The sequence below is a fragment of the Aphidius gifuensis genome, linkage group LG1 (assembly GCF_014905175.1).
Source record: "Aphidius gifuensis isolate YNYX2018 linkage group LG1, ASM1490517v1, whole genome shotgun sequence".
NCBI classification, from domain to species: Eukaryota; Metazoa; Arthropoda; class Insecta; order Hymenoptera; family Braconidae; genus Aphidius; species Aphidius gifuensis.
This window is the reverse complement of record NC_057788.1, coordinates 24434429-24458241: the sequence shown is the minus strand read 5'-3', so window position 1 is coordinate 24458241 and position 23813 is coordinate 24434429. Positions and strand designations below refer to the sequence as shown.

General features: G+C 24.5%; 5 protein-coding genes across 6 annotated transcripts; 2 read left to right on the top strand and 3 right to left on the bottom strand.

Annotated features, from left to right (window-relative positions):
* Positions 1-62: 62 nt before the first annotated feature.
* On the bottom strand, positions 63-6872 carry LOC122855366 (DNA topoisomerase 1). Of its 2 annotated transcripts, XM_044156660.1 has the most exons (9): positions 6592-6872; positions 6063-6108; positions 5200-5578; positions 4763-5120; positions 4462-4659; positions 3936-4109; positions 3735-3835; positions 1718-3304; positions 63-1623 (listed from the first exon to the last, which is right to left on the bottom strand). In XM_044156660.1, exons 1-9 carry the CDS (start codon positions 6631-6633, stop codon positions 1521-1523), a joined length of 2988 nt encoding a protein of 995 aa, XP_044012595.1. In that variant the 5' UTR covers positions 6634-6872; the 3' UTR covers positions 63-1520. The 2 variants fall into 2 exon arrangements, with proteins under 2 accessions (XP_044012595.1, XP_044012605.1); XM_044156670.1 differs by lacking the exons at positions 3735-3835; positions 3936-4109; positions 4462-4659; ... (2 more) ...; positions 6063-6108; positions 6592-6872 and adding an exon at positions 3394-3643 and having other exon boundaries at positions 1420-1623.
* A 104-nt stretch (positions 6873-6976) lies between these two features.
* Positions 6977-9573, bottom strand: LOC122855829 (mRNA cap guanine-N7 methyltransferase). The gene is made up of 7 exons (XM_044157485.1): positions 8968-9573; positions 8685-8886; positions 8335-8591; positions 8040-8221; positions 7756-7965; positions 7462-7670; positions 6977-7394 (listed from the first exon to the last, which is right to left on the bottom strand). Exons 1-7 carry the CDS (start codon positions 9205-9207, stop codon positions 7309-7311), a joined length of 1386 nt encoding a protein of 461 aa, XP_044013420.1. The 5' UTR covers positions 9208-9573; the 3' UTR covers positions 6977-7308.
* Positions 9574-9759: 186 nt separating this feature from the next.
* Positions 9760-14242, top strand: LOC122855344 (histone deacetylase 6). The gene is given in 10 exon segments (XM_044156640.1): positions 9760-9800; positions 10044-10223; positions 10454-10885; positions 10959-11056; positions 11129-11302; positions 11381-11573; positions 11641-11700; positions 11930-12019; positions 12082-13682; positions 13684-14242. Coding segments are annotated over 10 exon segments (3390 nt in total). The 5' UTR covers positions 9760-9797.
* Positions 14243-14248: 6 nt separating this feature from the next.
* LOC122855541 (GPI mannosyltransferase 4) lies at positions 14249-17127 on the bottom strand. Its single transcript, XM_044156994.1, has 3 exons — positions 16552-17127; positions 15535-16474; positions 14249-15470 (listed from the first exon to the last, which is right to left on the bottom strand). The coding sequence occupies exons 1-3, from the start codon at positions 16742-16744 to the stop codon at positions 14564-14566; spliced, it is 2040 nt and encodes a 679-aa protein (XP_044012929.1). The 5' UTR covers positions 16745-17127; the 3' UTR covers positions 14249-14563.
* An 88-nt stretch (positions 17128-17215) lies between these two features.
* On the top strand, positions 17216-23797 carry LOC122855142 (HEAT repeat-containing protein 1). Its single transcript, XM_044156312.1, has 2 exons — positions 17216-17357; positions 17468-23797. The coding sequence occupies exon 2, from the start codon at positions 17477-17479 to the stop codon at positions 23744-23746; it is 6270 nt and encodes a 2089-aa protein (XP_044012247.1). The 5' UTR covers positions 17216-17357; positions 17468-17476; the 3' UTR covers positions 23747-23797.
* The last annotated feature ends 16 nt before the right edge of the window (positions 23798-23813 follow it).

Genomic DNA, 23813 nt, shown 5'->3' with positions numbered 1-23813 from the left:
TATCCTCATTTTTAAAAACACAATTATTTATATACTAATTATTTTATTGATACTCTGTGCGATATTTAAATACGAAACAGCTTTTTTTTTTTTTTTTATATAAAAATTATTAAAGTTAATTAATGGTTACATAGACTATTGTGATTTTAATATTTCCACTGATTGCATTATTTTTTCCATCACAATTAAATTGCAATATCATGAAATAAATTATTTTATAATTTATTAATAATTATCAGCTGAAAAACCTATATATAGACTTATTATAAAAATAAAATTTTCGAGTAAATTTTTATTTTATTTATTTATAATATATATCAGACAATAATTAATTATTTATCTTATCAATTAGACATTTATTTTATTTATTATATAATTGTTAGTTTAATTGTCTAATTAATATTGGCAGTCATTTATTTAAAAATTTTATTAAATGGCTGTGTGTTTAATTTAAAATTTAACTCAACATTCACATTTACACAATTGATAATTCCAACAAACAATAAGAAATTAATACCCATCGACTATTTTTTTTTTTTTTGTTTTTTTTGTTTTCACAATTAAATACATTTATGTATAATTAATTCTAATTGTATATTAATGTCTTATTTTCTAACAAGTGCTTTACAAAGCTTTCAATATCTATCCTGGTACATTTTTAATTTTTAAAATAAAATTTATAAATTCTCCTAGGCATTTTAATCGAGCACGTTATATCGAGATAATTTACTAGTCTTATTCATAGTCACGTTTGTTTAATAGTAGTCATAATTATTATTTAAAATAGATGGTTTGAAATTAATGAAATAAAATAATAAGCATTGCATTTTTTAATTTATTATGAAAGAAATAAAAAAAAAAAAAGACTCCACGTCACTGCTGTGTTTGAATTTACAGCATTTAATTAAAACTAAAATTTTACTTGAGCAGATGGTGAAGTTATAATTGATTAAATTTTCTTTCATTACAAACATTGAGTTAATATTTACAATGTCAAATAAACCTGTGGTTATTTATCTAATTTTAAAATGTTGAAAAAAAATTCACACACGATTAAATTAATTCGTTCCAGTCGTTTAAAATTCGACAATTTAATTGCTATTTTTTTTTTTTTTTTTTTTTTACTTAAACTTTCATTTTCATTCTATCGCATAAAAAAAAAATAAAAAAAAAAAAAAATTAATACGATTTTCTTTGTATTAATAAATCCACGATCACATACATATTTTTTTTATTTTCATTATTTTATTTTTTTTTTTACTTATACTTGGTATTGTTTAATTGATGAATTATTATTATTCTAGAATAAATTTTCTTTTTTTTGACATAAAAAAATTTTGATATACTGTTGATGATCATCAAGTTGAAAAAAAAGAAAAAAAAAAAAAAGACAAACTCAGTTCCAAAATAACAAAACACACATGAAGTTTGATTAAAAAAAAATTCACTAAGATTGTATTGATACAAATTATTAATTGGAGCATAAGAAATATGATTTTAAATTAATTAAATATATGGGGTTAAAAGACGTAGTCAGCACCGGCCATATCTATCGCCCATCTGAATTTGTCTCGTTGTGTTTTGTTGTATATTTTTTCAATTGGAACATCATGTTTTTTGCACCTATAATTATAAAAAAAAATATTATTATTATTAGTTATTAAAATACAAGACAAATGATGTATGAATAAATGAATAAATAATAAATGATAATTACCAAGCAACTGAAATTCTAGGATCCAAATAATTCAACTTTGATGTACCCAATGCAATTGTTTTATTTTCATCTCTATCAGTCATTTGTAAATCCAATTTAAGTGCTTGTTCTTGTAATCTTTCAAGTTTTTTCTTGGCTTTTTCATATAAATCTTTTCCTGCTCCTCCTTGTCTAGCATCACGTTTAGCCTCTTTAACTTCTTTTTCAGCTTCTTTAACAGCTGTTTTTTTAGCGTCAATTTTAGCTTTTAAATTTTCCATTGATTTTTGAAATGTTTTTGGCTCAGCACGTTGATGATTACATAGTACAGCAACAGCACGATTAGCTCTATTATATGATAATATTTTTTCAGCAATTGAATCACCTTCATTTGTTAATTTATTAAGTTGTTCTTGTAATGTCCAAGATGCATTATATGTTCTGAATACTTTAGCAGTTAAACCTTCCATAAGTGTATTAAGATGTTTATTTAATACAGTTGTATCTAAACGATCAAATAAATCATCACCATCTTGTTTATTATCTTTAAATAATTGTAAATTTTTAAATACACGTTTTTCAACAGATACTTTATTATGATATCTTATTGAATCTTTACCCAAAAAATCAAATTCAACAACATTTTCTTCATCATCTAATTTTTCATGTAATTTAATATGTTCAACACGTAATGAACAACAACCAACAGTATCAGCTTGTTCATCACCATCTTTTTCATTACCAGCTCTTAATGCAAGTTTATCAATAAAATAAAGTGCAACAGCACGTTGACGTACTCTCATTTCTTTACTTTTCCAATCTTCACGATATTCAGCACGTATTTTATCAATTGTTTTAGCTAATTTTCTAGCAATTTCATATTTTTGCATATCTTTTTCACCTTTTAATTTACTTGATGGATTTAACATAACATATTTTACTTGTCCTTGTACATTTTCAGTCCATGATGCTAACCATGTTACTGTTGGATCATGACGTACATCTTTCCATTTATGTCCTGCTGGTGGTTTTGGTACTATTGAATCTTTTGAACAATTTATTGATACATCTTCTGGTATTACACGTTTTTTTAATCTACCCATTTTTGGATGTTCACCACGTCCACGAAATAAACCAGGTGGTTCTATTTTAAAATTACCAATTTTTTCTTTATGTCCATCAATTGTACAAAAACCATATTCTTTTAACATTTCATCATTTTTTTCTTTAATTTTTTTTTTTTCTTCCTTTGACATTGCTTTTCTTTCTTCAGTTTTTTGAATAAAATAATCACTCATTGGTCTAAAATTACATTTACTAAGATTTGTTATTTTTTTTTTCTCTGATTCAGTCATAACTTTTTGCCAATCAGCAAAAAAATTATCATTAAATGTATCTTTTGATGTATAATCATGATCAATCATACGAGCATAAAATGTTGCAACTTCTTCAGCATCTTTTGATAATTTTATTTCTTTATCACCATAAAAAAATTGTACACTTGATGGTAATGGCTCATAATCTGGTGCAAATACTGGTCCTTTGTGCTCCAAAAAAGTCCATTTTTCTCCATCTTTATTTTTTTTTTTATTGTTGTCTTCTTCCCACCTGAAATATAATCGTATTTATAATATACATATCAAATATAAATCATATTGTTATTATAATTATTACATTCAACATTCAACACAACATACTTGCGACATTTTGTTGATGCTTTTTTTTGCTTAACAACTGTCGCGTATAACCTCACACTTATTGGAGTAACCAATGCAATTAATGGTTCTTCAATAATAAGTGGATTTATTTTATATTTTAATTGACTAGTTAATATTTTAACACAACTCAAACATGTTCTATACATTTTTCAATTCAATTGTTAAGACATAACATGTTATTTTTATACGAGTACAACACAACTTGATATGTCTCGATCAGAATAAACTGAATTAAGGTTACCAAGATGGAGAACTTTAAAAAGCACGTGGTAAAAATTTCAACTAATCTATGAAATCGGAGTAAAAAGTTGTAAACTCACCACTTCCATACTTCAACCTCTTCTTCTTCCTTCTTTTTTTTTCTTGGACTTGGTGTTGATGCTGGTGGTTTTTCTTTTTTAACTGCTTTTTTTTTAGTTTTCTATAATTATTAATTAACAAACAAACAAACAAAAATTAATTCAATCATCATCATCATTAACATTATATAATAATAAATAAATTATCTATGTATTATTTACCTCTTCAAAATCATCACCACTATCATCTTCATCATCAGAAGAACGTTTTCTCTTTTTTTTCTTTTTTTTCATTTTATTTGTTTCTTGTTTAATTTTTTTTCTAGCTGATAATGGTACATCTTCATCACTACTATCAAGTTGACGTTTAACATGAGGTGAAGCAGTTCTAGCAGCCTGAAATAAAAAAAAACATTATTTTAATTAAAATATCATTAAAAAAAATCCAAGCATTAAATTAATTAAAAAACAAATATCAACACAAACTGTCAAATTAATATTTTCATCAATATTTTCTAAAACTATTGAATTTTTTTTAAATAAAAAAAAATCATCTTGTTTGTATAAATCAACTTCAGGCATATTATTATAATATAAATATATTAAAACTTTAAATTTTATAAAAATATATATCAAAAATTTATATGATTTAAAAAAAATATTATTACATGTAAATATATAGATTAAAAAAGAAATAAAAAAGAAATGAAAAACGTTTAAAAGAAAAATTAATAAATAAAATTATTACCAGTGGAACATCTTCGTCAGATTCTTCAGATTTAATAGTTGTATTATGAAGATCAGAAAGTCTCGTGTCATTTCCATCAGATGAATTTTGGCTGTTATTTTCTTGCTTGATATCCTCATCGTCATCTTCCTTAATATAAAGACCATTTTCATCACTAGAATTACCATCATCTTCAGCATTATTCATTGATTCTTGTTCCTTTAAATAAATTTAATAAAAATTAGAGTTAATAATTAATTTACATTAAAATCATTCACATATATATTATTAATATGTTTTAAAGTAAATAATTAATAATTACATTTTTCACTTGATTATAAATATCTTGTTGCTGTTGTTGATATTGTTGATTATTAAATGATTCAGTCTTTTCAAGTTCCTCCTTGATTTTAGGCTCCTCTTTGACCTCTTGTTTACGTTCATCCTTATGTTTACTTTTATCTTTTTCATGACGATGACGATGTTTATCTTTTTCAGATGATTTATTTTTATCACCATGTGATGATGAATGTCTATCTTTATCAGAAGAATGCTTACGATCTTTATCCTTTGATGATTTGTCTTTATCATGTGATGAACTATGCCGATGTTTATCCTTGTCTTTATCTTTTGATTTAGAACTATCTTTGTCCTTTGATGATGATGAACTTGAATGATGTCTAATTTAAAATATTAATTATATTTATTACAAATACATTAATAATAATATTATTATTATATTTATTATTGTCAACTTACTTTTCTTTTTCTTTGTCTTTTGATGAGCTTGATTTGTGATGATCTTTTGATTTATCACGATCTTTGCTAGATGATGAACTACTCTTATTATGATCTTTACTTGAAGATGATGAACTACTTTTTTTTTCTTTATCTTTATCTTTATCTTTATTACTAGAACTGTGTCTATCTTTATTATCCTTTGATGAACTTGAACTATGCTTATGACGATCTTTATCTTTGTCCTTGTCACGATGTTCACTCTTACGACTTTTTTCTTTGTCACGACTCTTGTCTTTATCACGATGCTCTGATTTATGGGAACGTTCTTTACTCCGATGCTCTGATTTATGTTCTTTTTGGCGTTCATAACCATTTGTCATACCATTTACATGTGCATCTTTAAAATAATAAAATACATTAATTAATATTTCATTGAGAACAAAAAAGATAAAAATTAAATCAATAATATACATGTTAATATTTTTTTGATTGACAAAATAAGAGTACAAAAAAGAAAAGAAGGAAAAGAAATTTGTTGAGAGAATCGAACGAGCTTAAAATAAAATATTGAATAATTAATATTGAGGTCTATAGCATTTGAAGCTCGATGAAAATCATGCGAACTTAAGCACGTGTTAGGTTCACAGTGGCCCTGGATATCAAGAATTTTTCTTCATTATTTTCTTGCTAACTTGCTTATACCTCAACAAAGGATCCAATACAACTTTTTTATTAAAACACATACACATTTTTCTCTTCAACTTTTTCTCTTCCTCTCTCTCTCTTTTCTGTCTTTCATTTAGCATATCTGTTTTATCAAGGCTTAATGTACATTCATGTATAATTTTTTTTTTTTTTTTTTTATATTGATGCCGTCTTACCTCCATGATTACCGGCTGCACTGCTATTCTCCTTTGCTCCCTTTTCCTGTTAAAAAAAAAGTTAAAAAAAAATAATAATTAATAAAACATAAAAGAGCATTATTTATATGTATTTTTTTTAATTATAAATGTTTTTTAATGATTTTTTTTATCAATAAATATTGTATTTTTTAATTTTAAGACTTGTATTAAAAATATTTACAATTTATTTATTTACTCATGATTTAATTAATCAAGTATAAAGTAAATTTAAATAAAAAAAAAAAAAAAATGAGGTGAAGGGTAAATTAATGTTGATGATTTTAATGTAATTTTATTATATATATAGGTGTATTATATTAAATAAAAAAACTTGGAGTTGTAACAGTTATGATGAGGGACTTAGTCGCAGACGCCATTTTGGGACTTAGAATATTTTCGCGTCTCCGTGGCGTGTTGCTGTACAAGTTGATATTTAATGTCAATATTTATAAAATTTAATAATTTATATATTTAAAATAATAATTATTTAATTAATTTATAAACTTACTGTGTCAGGATTTTGTTGGGTTGATGACTGTTCGAGATCCATTTTTAATGTTATATATTTTATAAAAAATTCACCTCGTTTACAACCTGGGAAAATACCACACAACACCGAGTGATAGACTCTGTCGAGTGACGAGAGATACAAGAAAAAAAAACCAAAAAAACGACTAAGTATTGAAGATAGTCGCGCACAGCTTTTGCCAGAGTTCTATATAAAGTGAACAAAAGTGAACGAACGACAAATTTTTCACTCCGCGTCTAAGTTCCACAAAATTCATCTACGCATGCGTTCATTTTTTTTTTTTTTATCATTATCCCCCCACTACCCCGTTATCCACCAAACTCGCTCTACCACGTTACAGATTATTATTATTATTATTATTACATATTTTTTTTTAACTCTTTTTTTCTTTATTTAATTAAAACTGTTATCTTTTTAAATAATAAAAAAATGTATTAAAATTTACAATTATTACAAGTTTATTATTATTTTCAAGTTAAAAAAAAAATATTATAAATAATATTTAAAAAGCTTTTTAAAAAACATTTTATTATTAACTGAAATATTACAATAATTATTTTATATTATTCAAAATTGAACACATTTTATGATTATTTAAATTTATCAATTTTTCCAATAATAAAATGTAAAAACATGATTCGTTTGTTAAAAAAAAAAAATAATAATAAATTGATTGTTTATTATTTATTTTTTTTTTTATTTTGTCAATTTTGTGTATTCTGGTTTACCTTCAGCACTCCAAGATGTTTTCATTTTTTGAAAAGCAACAGCTGCATAAAGTGCTAAAATAAAATAACAAAAAAACAATAAATAAATAAATAAATAAGGATTATTATAAATAATATTTACTTGTTGCTTCCCACTCGGGCAATGATAGTGTGCCAATTTTTCTATGTCCAGTTGAATTTTGCATATGCTGAATTGCGTGTTGATAATCAGTACCACTTTGTTGACCAAGTAGAGGAGATTCATGATAAGGTGGATAAGTTTCTAGTGACTGCATTCGTCCAAGTAATGATCGTCCTTCTTCCTTCATACGTTCATAAAAATTTTCAAATCTAAATAATAAAATTAGTACCATTTTAATTATCTTATTATTTTTTTTTTTTTATTTAATTAATTATTGATTTTAATAAAACTTACTTTTCAAACATTACAAAATCAAGTCCATATTTGTATGCAAGTTTTTTTAATAATGGTAAATAAACAAGAAATTCTGGACAATTAACAACACTTTCAAGTTGAAAATTATATTTAGCACCAAATAAAGGAATGTTATTTTTATCACATAAAAATTCAATGTTATATACATCATTACCAAATTTATCACCATCACATTTTTTCCATTGATCACTAGATAAATAAATAAATATTATAATAGCCAGTATGTCTTATGTCCTTTATGTATATAATATAAATTAACTTACACTAAACTATATGCATCTGGAATTGTTGCAATTAAATAACCACCAGGTCTTAAACATTCACTGGCATTTTGCATCATACATTCAGCTTGTTGTAATGTTTCAAAACTATAATGTAATGCAAATTGACAACTGACCAAATCAAGTTTAACACTTGCATCCTTGTATTTTTCTCTCAAACGTACCTGAAATCTTAATTATTTAAAAAAAACCACAAAAACAAAAAATACAAGATATGGTATATATTTTATTATATTTTTTAAATAAAAATATAATTTTTTAATTCAAAAAAATATACCTTTGTACAATCAGCAGTTATAAATTCAGCAGTAAACAATGGAAATCCACCACGTTCATTTTTTTTACGATTTAAATTTTCATTATAACGTGATTCACATTGTTTAACTGATGTATCAGCAATATCAGCACATATTAAATGTGATATATTTGCTTTTTGCCATTTTAAAAGATCACCACCTTTACCACAACACATATCAAGTACTCTTAATTTTGCACCATGACTTGTTCCCTGTCTAACTTTGTGCAAATAATCACCTAAAAAAAAAATAAAACAATTTTAATAATTAACAATAGCTAATAGTTGTATCAACAAATGGATTATTATTTTTATATAATTATTAAACTTACTTATTAACATGCTTTTAATCCAGTTGTTAAAATTTCTCATATAAAAAATACGACTCTGAAATCTTTGTGTTAATCCTTTTTCTTCAAGTGCATTATAATGATCAGCAACAACAACTGTATTATCATCACTTTTTTTTTCATCATCAATAACATCTCTGTTACCTGATCCAGTTGATAAATCTGATGGTGCTGATGATGTTGTCTATATTAAAAAAAAGGATATATTTATTATTAATTATTTTCATTGATATACAATTCAATTTATAAATATATATTCACTTACACATGTATCTTTTTCAACACTTGTTTTAATGATTTTAATTTTGGCGTCTTCTTGATCATCATCATCATTCTCGCGTTTTCTTTTACCATCAACACATTTTTTTTTATCATTATTTATTTCCGTTTCATTATCACAAATTAATGATTTATCAGTTATTGTTTTATTTGTTATTTCAGATTGTTGTGTTTCATTATTTATATTTTCTTCATCAACATGTTCAGTTGATGATGGAGACGACATATCGACAAACACACGATTGTTATTAACTATATGTGTATTTTTTTTTTTTATTTTTTTAATTTATTTTTACTCCAAAAACACACACGTACAAATATTATATCCGTGATTATAGAATAACATCCTCAATCACTCAAATTTAAAATGATTAAAATTATTTATTTTTTAATTAACACTAATATGTTATTGACATTTTATGATTTATTACCTTGATTAATTTTAAATAAATTAATTATAATTGATCTTGTCAATAAAATTAACTATGTTTTTAATTAAAATTTTTTTATTTGGAGATGAACAACAATGCTGTGAACTTAGTCCAGCCATCTTGTGTGACGTCTAATATAAAAAAAAACAATAAATAAATACTATTTTTTTTAAATTATTTTTTTATAATTTTAATAACATTCTAAATTAGTTGAATAAGTTTTTATAAAGATTAAAGAAAAAAAAAAATGTGCCATTGTTTTATCATTAATAAAAATCAGTATTTACATTTAGACAAATTAAATTATCTAAAATGAATTTCAAAAATAATAACAAATAATTCAAGTTTTAAGTTAATAACAAATAATTATTTAACAATAATTAATATGGTAAGAAATATGTAATTTTAATAAATAACATTACTTAATAATAGTTACATAATATAACAACATTATTGTGCAAAAAAAAAAAATAATTATTTTTTAATAAACTTGTCTTTCCATTTTTATAACCCACGCAAAATTAATTTTCAACATTTTCCATTTTAACAATAAATTTATCTTTATTTTATCTTTTTTTTTTTTTAATAACATATTTAGTATTATCATTGTTTATTTTATTGTTTTATTTAGTCGAGTACAAATACAAAAATCAATTTATTAAATGCAGTTAAACAATTGGCTGATAGTGAAATAAATCTGATTAATGTCATTGATAAATCCAGGCCAGATATAAATTTAAAAATGTCAACAAAATCAACATCATCAACAGCAGCAATCAATGATCAACGTAAATCATCAAGACTGGCAAATGTAAATTTTTTTTAACACGTTCACAAACATCTACGTCATTGTTTAATCAATTTTTTTTTTAAAAGATAAGATTATAAACATAATTTAAAGCCTCAATAACTTGGCAATATGCACAGTTTTACATAACATATTGTTTTCCATTTTTTTTTTTTTTTGTTAATTTAATTTCATTTATTTTGATACAATCTAAATTAATCATTGTTTTTTATTTCTTTTCAAATTAATTCAAGATTAAACCATCAAAAGCAATTGTAACAGCAAAACGTGAAGCAACAGCTTGTAAAAAAAATCACCTTAAAATAAAAAAAGCTAGTGATACATTTTATGTAAAAGATATTTATGAAGGTGCAATAAAAGCTAAAAATATGATTCGTGGTATGACTGGTATTGTTTATGATCGATCAATGGCTGATCATCGTTGTTTATGGGATGATAATTATCCAGAGTGTCCAGAAAGATTTATCAAGACACTTGAAAGATGTGAAGAGCTTGGATTAATTGATAGATGTAAAATTATTGAGCCAAGACTTGCTTCTGATGATGAATTATTGATGAAACATACACAAGAACAAATTGATATACTAAAAGCAACTGATGGATCTGAGGATCTTGAAAAGCTCGAAAAATTATCATCAAAATATGATGCAATTTATATACATCCTGTAAGTCAATATATTTTATTATTTTTATCATTTTTAATTTTTTTATTTATATTGTTTTTTGCTTATAATTTAGTCAACTTATCGATTATCTCTTCTTTCAACTGGCTCAACGATAAATCTTTTTGAGAGTATATGTCGTGGTGATGTACAAAATGGAATGGCAATCATAAGGTGATTATTTTTATAATAATATTTACTCGTTTTTAATTTATATTATAATAAAATTAATTTATATTTTAAAAGACCACCTGGACATCATGCTATGAAAGCTGAATATTGTGGTTATTGTTTTTTCAATAATGTAGCAATTGCATCAGAAAAAATATTAGCTGATGGACTTGCTAAAAAAATTTTAATTATTGATTGGGATGTTCATCATGGTCAAGCAACTCAACAAATGTTTTACAATGATCCAAGGTAAAATATAAATAACAAAACAAAAGCCAAACCATTAAGCTCTCAATATTTTCATGATTATTTTAACATTATTTTTAGAGTTGTTTATTTTTCTATTCATCGATATGAGAATGGTGAGTTCTGGCCAAATCTCAAAGAATCAAATTATCATTACGTTGGTGAGGATGAAGGTATTGGCTATAATTTTAATGTACCACTCAATAAAACAGGAATGAAAAATGCTGATTATTTAGCAATATTTCAACAAGTACTTTTACCAATGGCATACGAGGTAATTATTTATTTTTTTTTAATTTATTTGAAGCTAAAATTATATATTAATGATTCGTGAATTTTAGTTTCAACCGGATCTCGTAGTCATTTCAGCTGGCTACGATGCTGCACTCGGTTGTCCAGAGGTAATTAAATTACAAAAAAATATTAATTAATTTATGGTTTTTCTTTTTAAATTAGTTTGGTCCTGATTTGATTGTTGTGAGTGCTGGTTTCGATTCGGCTATTGGAGATGAAAAGGTTTTGTCATTGAAGGCCAAATAAACTTATATAAAAAATCAAATTAATTAATTATTTTTATAAATATACCACTTGATCTTTTAAATATAAATATTAATGGTTTTTTTTTTACAGGGAGAAATGGAAATAACACCTGCATTTTATTCACACTTGTTGTCACCTTTACTTGGTTTAGCTCGTGGAAAAGTAGCTGTGATTCTTGAGGTAACTATTATTATTAAGACAAATAAATACAAACAAAAATTGATTTAACAAATTTATTACAGGGTGGATATTGTTTAGAATCATTGTCAGAATCAGCAGCATTAACACTTCGAACTCTTCTTGGTGATCCTTGTCCAATGATTGAAACTCTAGATGTACCATGTGCAAGTATTCGTGAGACAATTTTGAATGTCATATACACTCACAAACCATACTGGAATTGTTATCAGTATCAAGAAACTTACTCAATAAATTCTCAGCCATCAAATAATGATGATACAGAACGACATCTTCCAGTTGTCATTTACAATGGTGATGAAACGAAACCAGAATTTTATTTAACTCGTGACTGTTATCCAATACAAAGTGAAATATTTTTACGTAATGTTCATGATAGATTAAATAATCTAAAAAAATTTACAAATTTAAACAAAGCACCAAATCGTGTTGCACTTATTTATGATACTGAAATGCTTAAACATTTTAATTATACTGACAATGATCATCCAGAATCACCAGAAAGAATATCAGGTATATTTACAAAACATGAAGAATTTGAATTGATAAAAAGATGCCATATAATGCAAGGAAGAATTGCAACAGAAGAAGAATTACTTCTTGTTCATACAAAAGAACATATTAAAATGGTTATGGATACATCAAAATTAAAACCATCAACATTAGCAAAACAATCACGTGATTATGATTCTGTATTTCTTAATAAAGATACTTGGACAAGTGCATGCACTGCTGCTGGTTCAGTACTAAGTATTGTTGATAGTGTATTAAATTGTGAAAGTCAATCAGGTGTTGCAATTGTCAGACCACCAGGTCATCATGCTGCTGAAGATTTACCATCAGGTTTTTGTTTATTTAATAATGTTGCTATTGCTGCTAAATATGCAATCAAACATCATTCATTAAGCAGAGTATTAATTGTTGATTGGGATATTCATCATGGTAATGGAACACAATCATTACTTGAAGATGATCCAAATATTTTATATATATCACTTCATCGTTATGATAATGCAAATTTTTATCCAAAATCAAAAGATGCAAATTATGATGTTGTTGGAAATAATAAAGGTGAAGGTTTTAATGTTAATATACCATGGAATAGAAGAAAAATGGGTGATGCTGAATATGTTGCTGCATTTCAACAAATAATTATGCCAATTGCATATCAATTTAATCCAGAATTGGTTTTAATATCTGCTGGTTTTGATGCATGTATTGGTGATTCATTGGGTGGTTATGCTGTTACACCAGAAGCATTTGGACTTTTTACACATTGGCTAATGTCTCTTGCTAATGGTAGAGTCATATTAGCTCTTGAGGGTGGTTATAATGTTAATTCAATTGCTTATGCAATGACTATGTGTACAAAAGCTTTGCTCAATGATCCATTACCCCCACTTTTATTTAACAATAATGGACCCTGCTCAAGCGCTGTCACAACAATAAAAAACGTTATAAATACACAAAAAAAATATTGGCCAAATTTGGTATTTCAAGCTGCTTTACCAAAAGAAAAAGTAATTCCAGATCCTGAATACAATCAAACTGAATATAAGAGTGAATCAAAAATAGCCATTGAACAATTACAATCAGAAAAATTAAAAGAAACAAGTGATTTAACCTTAAAATTAGCTGAATTAGCTATCAACAGTGAATCTTGTTCAACAAAAAAATAATAATATCTATATAAAAATGAATTCACAAGGTGCAGGAGGAAGTCGTGATGATGATAATAAAAATGCTGGAAGTAGTACAAGTGATGGTTCATCGACTAAAAAACTAAGTGAATTTATTGCTGAATGTCAAAGTGATTTAGCTGATGGAAGTATGTTTGCAATTTATCCATTAAATGATTGTCCACATCTCGATATGATTAATGATGTACCAGTTGAGGGTATTAATGTTAAGGATCCATGCCAAGAATGTTCAAATACATCTGAAAATTGGATTTGTTTAATTTGTTTTACTGTTCATTGTGCCAGAAATATAAATCAACATGCAAGTATTCATGCTGAAGATAAAGCTCATCCATTGACATTAAGTTTTACAGATTTATCTGTTTGGTGTTATGGATGTGATGCATATATTGATAATCCAAAATTATATAATGCTAAAAATTCAGCTTATAAAAATAAATTTAATTCTGAATTACCTTGGACATATGGAGAACAATTAATTTCTTTGGAAAAAAATTCTTCTTAAAACTAACTTGCATTTTTAAATAAATATAAAATACAATAGTTTATTAATGTTAAATAATATTCTTGAATAATTAATAATTAATGTATAAACAAATAATCCTATAATGTATTTTTATAGAAAAAAAAAATATATATATATATATTATAACATTGTATAACTATTGAAAATTTTATTGAAATAATTAAAAAAACAAATAAATCACAATTCATCTTCTTACAATTAAATCAGTACAAAGTGTGTGTGTGTGTGTGTGTGTAATTAAATATTAATTTATGAAAACTATTATTTCGTGATTATTAAATTTAATAATTAATTAATTATTTATGCTATTTCAATTGAACTATGAGGTAACTCAATACGAAGCAATAATAATCCAAAACTTTCAATAAATTGTGTTAAAAAATTTGATAAATTATAAGTTAATTTTTCAATACATATATCTGGTCGTTCAATAATAAAACAATCAAGATGAAAATTTATATTTGGTAATTTTTCAATAGTTAAATGAGGATAAAATATATTGACTGTTTGATAATTTAAATTTTTAGTGCCATTTAAAAATGCATACTCAATAAATTCACGAAAATAATTAACAGGCAATGCATAATAAAGTCTATATGGTATTTTTTTTTTTTGATATTTAATTTCACATTCATTTAATTTATTAAATATACTTTTAAATACCATTGAAGTATCCTCATTTCCTTTTTCATATAAATAAAAATCTTGTGTTAATTTATATCTATGTTTATCACTACTGTAATAAGTTTTTTTGGTATTTCTTAATTGTATTAAACCAGTTGGAATTGAATAAGTATAAGAAGTAAACAAATGTACATGTGTTATATCTGGTTTACTTCTTAATTCTTTGACTAGATAATTTGTAAGTGGATAAACACCACCCTGATGAATAAAGCCATAAAAAATTATCATAATAAAATTAATAAACCACCATATACATTGTAATTTATTAATTTTTTTCTTTTCTTTTTGACATACGTATGTTGTTGTATTATTATTATTGTTGTATTCAATAGTTGTTACTTTAATATTGTTAGTAATTATTGGAGCAAAAAGAAATACCAATGGAAGAATTGTTGGAATGATAAATCTTGGTTCTTGATGTGGAAATAATGATAGTATACCAATTGGTATTATAAAACAAGCAATCATTAAACTTTCAATACTTTGAACTCTTGGTAATTCTAGCCAACGTTTTCTTGATATACTAAAAAAGAAATGTTTATTATTATTTTATGTTAATTGTTTTTAATATTAATTAAAATTATTACCTGTATATCATTCTTATAATTATTATAAATCCAACAATTCCCAATACATTGTATAAAAGTGGTACATTAATAGCAAAATGAAGCCATCTTGAGTGTAATCCATGCTTAGCTAAATTACTTGATGCTGAATTATATCTTAAAAAATTAACTGGTGTAACAACAAAATTTTTCATTCCAATATCAAATTTAATAATTTCATCAAGTGTTAAATAACCAAAATAAAAACTATCATATATTATTATTAATATAATTATTGGTATACTAGATAAAACAAAAATAATTATTCTAATATGAAAATCTAAAAAACCAATTGTTTTTGATCCAAGACCTCTTTGTAGCCAAAAAAAAATTGATGGTAATGCAAATGCAACAAATGTTGGACGATTAAATATACCAATAATTGTTATTGTTGATAATATTAAACAATGTTTAAGTGAATGTGATGGTAATGATGAACGTAATTTATAATATTTAACACGTTCAACAATGGTTGGTGCTTTATCATAACACTCAGCAATAATATCACTTTGTAAAATTATTTTTTCTGAATATGCCATACATTTTGATACATAATAAATTAATATTGAATTTAATATAAGCTCAATTGAATTTGAAAATGTATGAGTTGCATAAATAATCATAACATAAGAACTTGCAAATGTTGATAATATAACATGATAATTTTGATGATAAATATTGCATATTTTATAAAGACAATAGTCTGATATGAATGATAATAAACATATTAATAATCTTGGTAATACAATTAAAAAATATGGTGTTTTAATTGAATACTGAAAATAATTATTTAAATATGGTGTTATAATGTTCATTAATGAATATGGTACACCAACAATTATTTGAGAAATTAATGTTGATCTTATGGGAAATGTTGTGTTATATTCCCATGGTTTATAAACATCAATATCAAAACGATCACCTGTTATAATATTTAAAAAAAATATCATTGTCATGTGTGATTTTTTTTTAAATTTAATAATAATTATTATGACAAACCTGCAATGACTTCAATTGATTGAAAATATTCATCAGGATGAATGTATCCAGTTTGTGGTAACAATGTTAAAAACACTCTTAAACTAGCAAGTATCCAGTAAGGTAAATTTTTGTACTTGCTATTGTTATTAACTTTATTTTTAAATTTATTGTTGTCATTGTTATTAACATTATTTTCATGATTTACTTTCATTTTGTTTTTGGTGAAAAAATTACTCTTTTTATATGCAATAATATTTAAATGACTTAATTAATTATTTAAACATTTTATTTTTTTATGTTAGTAATAGTATAATTCTTGAAATATTATTCATTAAAACATTGTTAATTGTTATCAGCTGTTTTAGGAGCAGCTTTGTTTTTTTTTTCACTACTGCATAATCACTGATTAGATTTGTATTTTACTCCAAAAGTGACAGCATTAAAAAAATAAATAATAAAATTGTTTTATTTAAGTTTTTTTTGTGTAATTTAATTATTTTAATTGGTTCTAATAATTAATATTTGTTTTTTTGACATTTGACAGTGTTTGACAGAAAAAAAACACTTGTCTTAAAATAAATGGTCATAAGGGTGCATAAAGGTTGATTTCCATTGTTGAATATAAAAAGCAGCCTTTACATTGAGAAAATAAGAAAATCTTTTTTGCATGTGATCACTAAATTGTGGTTGTCCACGTGTTTCCTTAATTTTCATGTTTTAATTAATAATAATTAACAATAGTGTTTAATAATAATAAATTATTATTATCAAAGTGCATCAAATTAATAAATAATTAAAATTTGTATGAAAATCATAAATAAAACGTAAGTTTTTAAAAAATAAATAATAAAAAAATTTAAGGTTATTTATCCGGTAATTAATATATTATAAAAAAAAGTGTATATTATTAATATTAAAATTATTTATTTTTTAGATTTTAATAATGATGGCAATGTCGTCATTAGCTGCCCAATTGCAAAAATTGCAAACACCTCAAACAGCTCGTTTTTTGGAAAATGATAAAAAACGTGCAAGTTTATTATTCAATCCAAAAGAAGCCGCTAATCTTGATCGTGAAACTGTATTTAATATTGGTAAAAATGGTCTTGATGAATTAATTAAATTATCAGTTGTTTTTAAAGATTTTGAAGATACACTGTTTGCACAAAGTTCAATACATCTAGAACGTTCAATTCATGATGCTAAATTGAACAAATCATTGAATAAACAAATTGAAAAATTTTTAATTCTTTTATCACCATATTTTTTATTGAGTACTGCTCATAAAGCACTTGAATGGTTGATATACCGATATAAAATTCATGAATACAACAAGGATCATTATATGTTATTAATTCTTCCATATCATGAAACAAGGATGTTTATACGAGCACTACAACTTGTTGATGTATCAGCAAATCGTGATAAATGGAATTGGTTGAAACCTCTACAAAAACCAGGTATACCATTGTCATCATTAACACTTGTTAATAGATTAACAGTTGATAATGGTTTACTTGAATTACTCAGCAATCATGTATCACTTGCAACATCAATTTATCAAGATAAAGCAAATTGTTTAAATATATTATATGCATTTTATACAATAGCAGTAGTTGGAAGTATTGAAAGAAGTAAAAAAATAAGTGAAATACAAGTTAATCATATATTACCAACATTAATGAATAGTCTTGAATCAGCAATACCAGATTTTGCTGGTAGTGGTATTATGATATTATCACGTTTATCAATAAAACAAAGATTAAATAATGAAACAATGACACATTTATTATTAAAAGCATTAAAAAATCCAGTTTTAAAACATGAACTAATAATGCTTATATTTTTTCTTTATGAAGCACCAAATAATGAAATGAAATATGTACCACTTGAAGTTGTTGAAAAAATATCAGAATATACATGGTTATGTGATGAAATAATAAAAGTTAAAAATTGTGGTATTGAAATAATACCATTTATTGTGCCATTTTTAGAAACATCAATAAAAGCTGTATTAAAAAATTCAAATGGAATGGAAAATATTAAATCAACAGTTATTAAAATATTTGAAAAAATTGTATTTGATGAATATGAAGTCGATGCTATATTAAAAGATACATTAAAACCAAATTTAACATCTGAAGCATTATGTGATGATTCACAAAGTTTTTTATCACGTATTTATGGAATATTGGAAGTTAGATATGCAAATTGTTTTGATGAATATTTAAAAAATCTTATGAAACAATCTGAATCATGTATTGAATCAAAAAAATCATTACAATTTTTAATGTCATGGCATTCTGGAGCAAAAAGAGCACAAAATTCATTAAATGCATTTGATAAATTAAATAATTTTGTTGCTGAATATAGAATATCAGCATTGAATGATTTAGCTGCTGGTAAAATTGATATTGCTGATGGTTTTGAAGGTATGGTTAAAAAATCAATAATTGAAAGATTTAATGATGACAATGTTGATGTTGTTAAAGCATTATTAAACTTTCCAATAAAACGTTTAAAAAGTTTATTTCCATCTGATAATTTAATTGAACGTTTAATGATATTATTATCACAATGTCATACAGAAAAAAAACATGTATTAGCTAAACCAGCATTAAAATTATTACTTGATCTTTGTGATGATGGTGATGATACATCTGTATTTTTAGCAATATTACCATATTTATTTCCAACATCAGATGAAGAAGTTGATATTGCATTACAAATATTAAATTCTGAATTTTCAAAAAAAAATCAATATTTACAAGATGTTAGAAAAGAAATTTATGAAGATGCAACAGCAAAATCAATTGGTGATGCTGCATTTCATAGTTTAATGAGTTCTGGTTTATTTCCACCAACTGAAAATATTATAACAACAATGAAATTATCATCAAATTATGATGCAACATCATTATTCTTTAATCTTGTATTACTTGGTTCAGTTTGTCGTCGTAAAATTGGTGAAATATCACATAAAAAATTTTGTGAAATGATTGAAATGGCTGCTGATATGATAAAACGATATCCAAAAGTTAAACCAATACCAGGATGTAATCATTTAACAAATGAACAAATTCAACCAGCTCTGGAATTAACATCAAAAGGAATTCTACCATTACAAGCTGGTACATATGTTTTGGAAATGGTATTTCGTCGTTTGGATTTAAAATCAACTCTACTTGATTTTGAAAATAATAGTGACCTGACAAAATTAGTTATGTGTATATTTGAATTTATTCTTGAAGGTATTAATTCATCATATGCTGATAAAAAACGTCATTATTCATGGGTATTAAAAATATTTGTACAACGTCATTTTCATACAACTGAAGCATTAATGGAATTTTTATCACAAGGTTTTATATTACCAGTTAAACCACAAACATCATTTCAATGTTTAAGAATGGCACTTGCTATGTTTGATAGATTACAATCAGTACAATGGATATTTGAAAAAAAAATATTTGTCACAAATTTAATAATTGCATTATCAAGAGAAAATAAAACATGTCGTGAAGCAGCTGTTGATGTATTAAAAAGATTATTTCAAACATTTAATTTAAATAAAATGAATGGTATATCATCATTGCTAGCTGAATTATATAAAAAAACAAGTGAAATATCAATTGATCATGAACAAATATCATTGATATTATATAATTTATTATCACCTGATCCAGATGTTAGTTCACAATTAACAAAAACACTACAACAACAAATGAAAGAAGCCAGAGAATTTTTATTCAACATAACATTAGATGAAAATATACCAATTCATATTAAAGCACAATTATTAGATGTTTTATCACACGTTAATGGTGTTGATGTAATGGAAAAATTAACACCAAGAGGATTACAATTAATGGAAATTGTTGAAAAAAATAGTAATGATGATGATAATAATGATGCTATTGATGATAATGATTCATTGTTATTTACTAAAATTGCATTAAAAAATATATTATATCGTTTTAATTCAACAACAGTTAATGCATTAAAAACAAATAATGTATGGAAATTATTTGAATTATCATTATCAAATAATAAATTATTAATACCAACTGAAAATGGTAAACAATTACCAAGTACAATAATTATAAAACAAATTGATGATATATTTTTTGATAATGCTGGTAAAATACAACAAAAAAAAATACTATCAAAATTTGTTGATATTGTAACTGATTGTGAAATAAATAATGTTGTTGCTTCAGCAAATAAAGCTGTACAAAGAATTAAAATAAATGCTCAACTTATTGTTGATGAACTTGAAAAAATGAAAAATGCAAAATTACCAGATGAAATTGGTAAAACATTGACTGGTGCACGTGCTAAAAGAAGATCAAAATTATTAGAAATGACTAAAAGACCAGAATTAATAAATACACATGAATGGAAAAGAGGAATAACAATATTAGAATTTATTCAACGTGCTGAAAATATTGATAATGAAAATTTATTAGTACCAGTGTTATTTGATTTATTAAGAATGTGTTTAAGTTTTGAAGAACAAAGTCCACTTGAATATACAAATCAACTATTATTATCAACAATATATAATTTAGCTATTAAAAATTTACCAATTCCAAATGCTCATTTACAAGTTGATCTTATATCACAATGTATTAGAACATCACAAAATCCACAAACTCATCATCATGCATTACTTGTACTTGTTGAATTATTTAAAATTGCTGATATTGAAATTGCATTAAATAATATTATGCCAATATTTACATTTATGGGTAGTTCAGTATTACGTCAAGATGATGCATACTCCATACAAATAATATCAAAAACAATTGAAACAATTGTACCAATTATAAATGCAAGTAATGATGAAAAACATGCATGTGAAATATTACGTATATTTGTTGTTAGTTTACCAGATATACCAGAACATCGTAGAATTCCATTATTTATTAAATTATTACAATTACTAAATCATCATCTTCATTTATTTTATTTATTAACATTTGAGGCTGATGTATTGTGTCCAAATAAAGAAAAAACAGATAATAAAATAACACAAAGATTAGAATTTGCATTAACAATATCACAAGAATTTACACCTAAAAAAATTATTGATGTTTGTGTTGAACTTGCAAAATTTTTTAAATCATTACCAATTGAAATTGATGATGATGAAGTTAATATTAAAACAATCCAACAATATAAAAATAAACATATATTTGATGTTTATAAAAATACACCAAAACAATTGAGACATTATAAATATATAATATTACAATTTTTAAGTAATTTATTATCATCAATTGATTTTATAAATCGTGTTGCTATTATGAGTGAAGAAGAAACTAATGATCTTAAATTATCATATGATAATTTAATTATTGAAATTATTATTTTAATTCAAGCAACATCAAAAAATGCTGATAAACATCAAGGCAAATCAAAAGGAAAATATTGGAAAGTTCTTGTTCATAGTCTATATGATATTTTGGATGCTATTAATAATTTACTACCAAATCAAGTATTTATATTGACTTTAAAAAAATTAATTGATCATGATCATTTAACTGTTAGAAAAAAAGCATTAGAATTATTAAATTCAAGATTACAACATAAAAAATTCAATGAAGAAGATCAACAATCATTATTAACATTGATTATTCCACTTTTACAAATAATATCAAAACGTGGAAAAATTCTAAGTCAAGAAGTTGAAAATATACAACAAACATCATTAATAACACTTAAATTATTAGCTAAAAATTTAGCACAAGAAAATCCAGCTTATTTTAAACCAGTTTTAGAATTAACAACTGAATTTTTGAAAAAAAAAGAAGGACTATTATTAGCATCAGTTGTACTTTGTGTTGCTGAACTTGTTGGAACAATGAAAACACATGCTATTCCATTAATTAATAAATTTGTACCATCAATTATTAATTTATTAAAAAAATATTGTCATCAAGATTCAACACCAGATGTACTTGTCATAAGTATTGTAAGTGCATTACAAAAAATTGTTGAATCACTTGGTAATTTCTTTTCACTATATTTAGATCAATTATTGTGTGAATTATGTCGTTTAAATACACGTTATACAGATATTGAAAATTCAAAAACTGCAATAATTGTATCAAAAGTAAAAGCAACATCACAAAAATTAGCAAGTTGTATTTCATTGAGAGTTATGCTACCAGCAGTTAATAAAACTTATACAAATATGTTGGAAACAAAATCATACAAATCAATACCATCATTGATGTTTATATTTTCTGAATGTTTTGGATATTTACCAACATCTGATCTTCAAACAGCATTGCCAGAACTTGCTAATTTCTTTTTACGTGTATTACAATTTCGTGAAAATTTAAATAATAATCAAGCTGAAGAAAAAAAAGAAGCAGAAGAAGAAGATGAACAAATGGAAATTAGTAATGATGATGATGATAATATATTAAATGATATAAAAGCTATTGAAGAATCTGCTGGTAAAAGTTTAGTTAATCTTGTATTAAAATTAAGTGAAGCATTATTCCGACCATTTTATTATAAATTATATGATTGGGCTGCTAGAAATCCAGATAAAAAACTTCGTAGTATAACATTTTATCGTTTATCAACAAATATTGCTGAATCATTAAAATCATTATTCGTATTATTTGCTGGACATTTTTTGACTCATGCTGCACAATTATTATCACATAATAATTTAGAAATACGTGATGATATTGGTGAGCATACATTGGAACTTGAAATAAATAGAATTGAACTTATTGAATCAATATTATCAACATTAAATAAAGTATTTAGTTATGATGCTAATAATTTTGTTAATCAAGAAAGATTTGATACATTATGTCAGCCAATTGTTGATCAAATTGAAAATACTGTTGGTACTAAAAAACAATATGAAATACGTGCTGATAAATTAATTGTTCCTTGTATTGCATCATTTTCAAGTGCAATTCAAGATGATTCATTACACAAATCATTGGTTTATCAAGTATTATTAAAAACAAGACACAATAAATCATCCGTTAGAAGTACAGCACTTTCTGCAATTGTTGAAATTGCAAGAAAACTTGGTCAAGATTTTATGCCACTTTTGCCAGAAACTGTTCCATTCCTTGCTGAATTATTGGAAGACGAGGATGCTGATACTGAAAAATTGGCACAAAATGCTGTTCGAACTCTTGAAGAAGTTCTTGGTGAAAATTTACAAAAATATTTTTAATCTAAGTTTTTTTTTTCCATACAATCTGGATCAATGACAAATCAATAATTATAATTGAAAAAATATT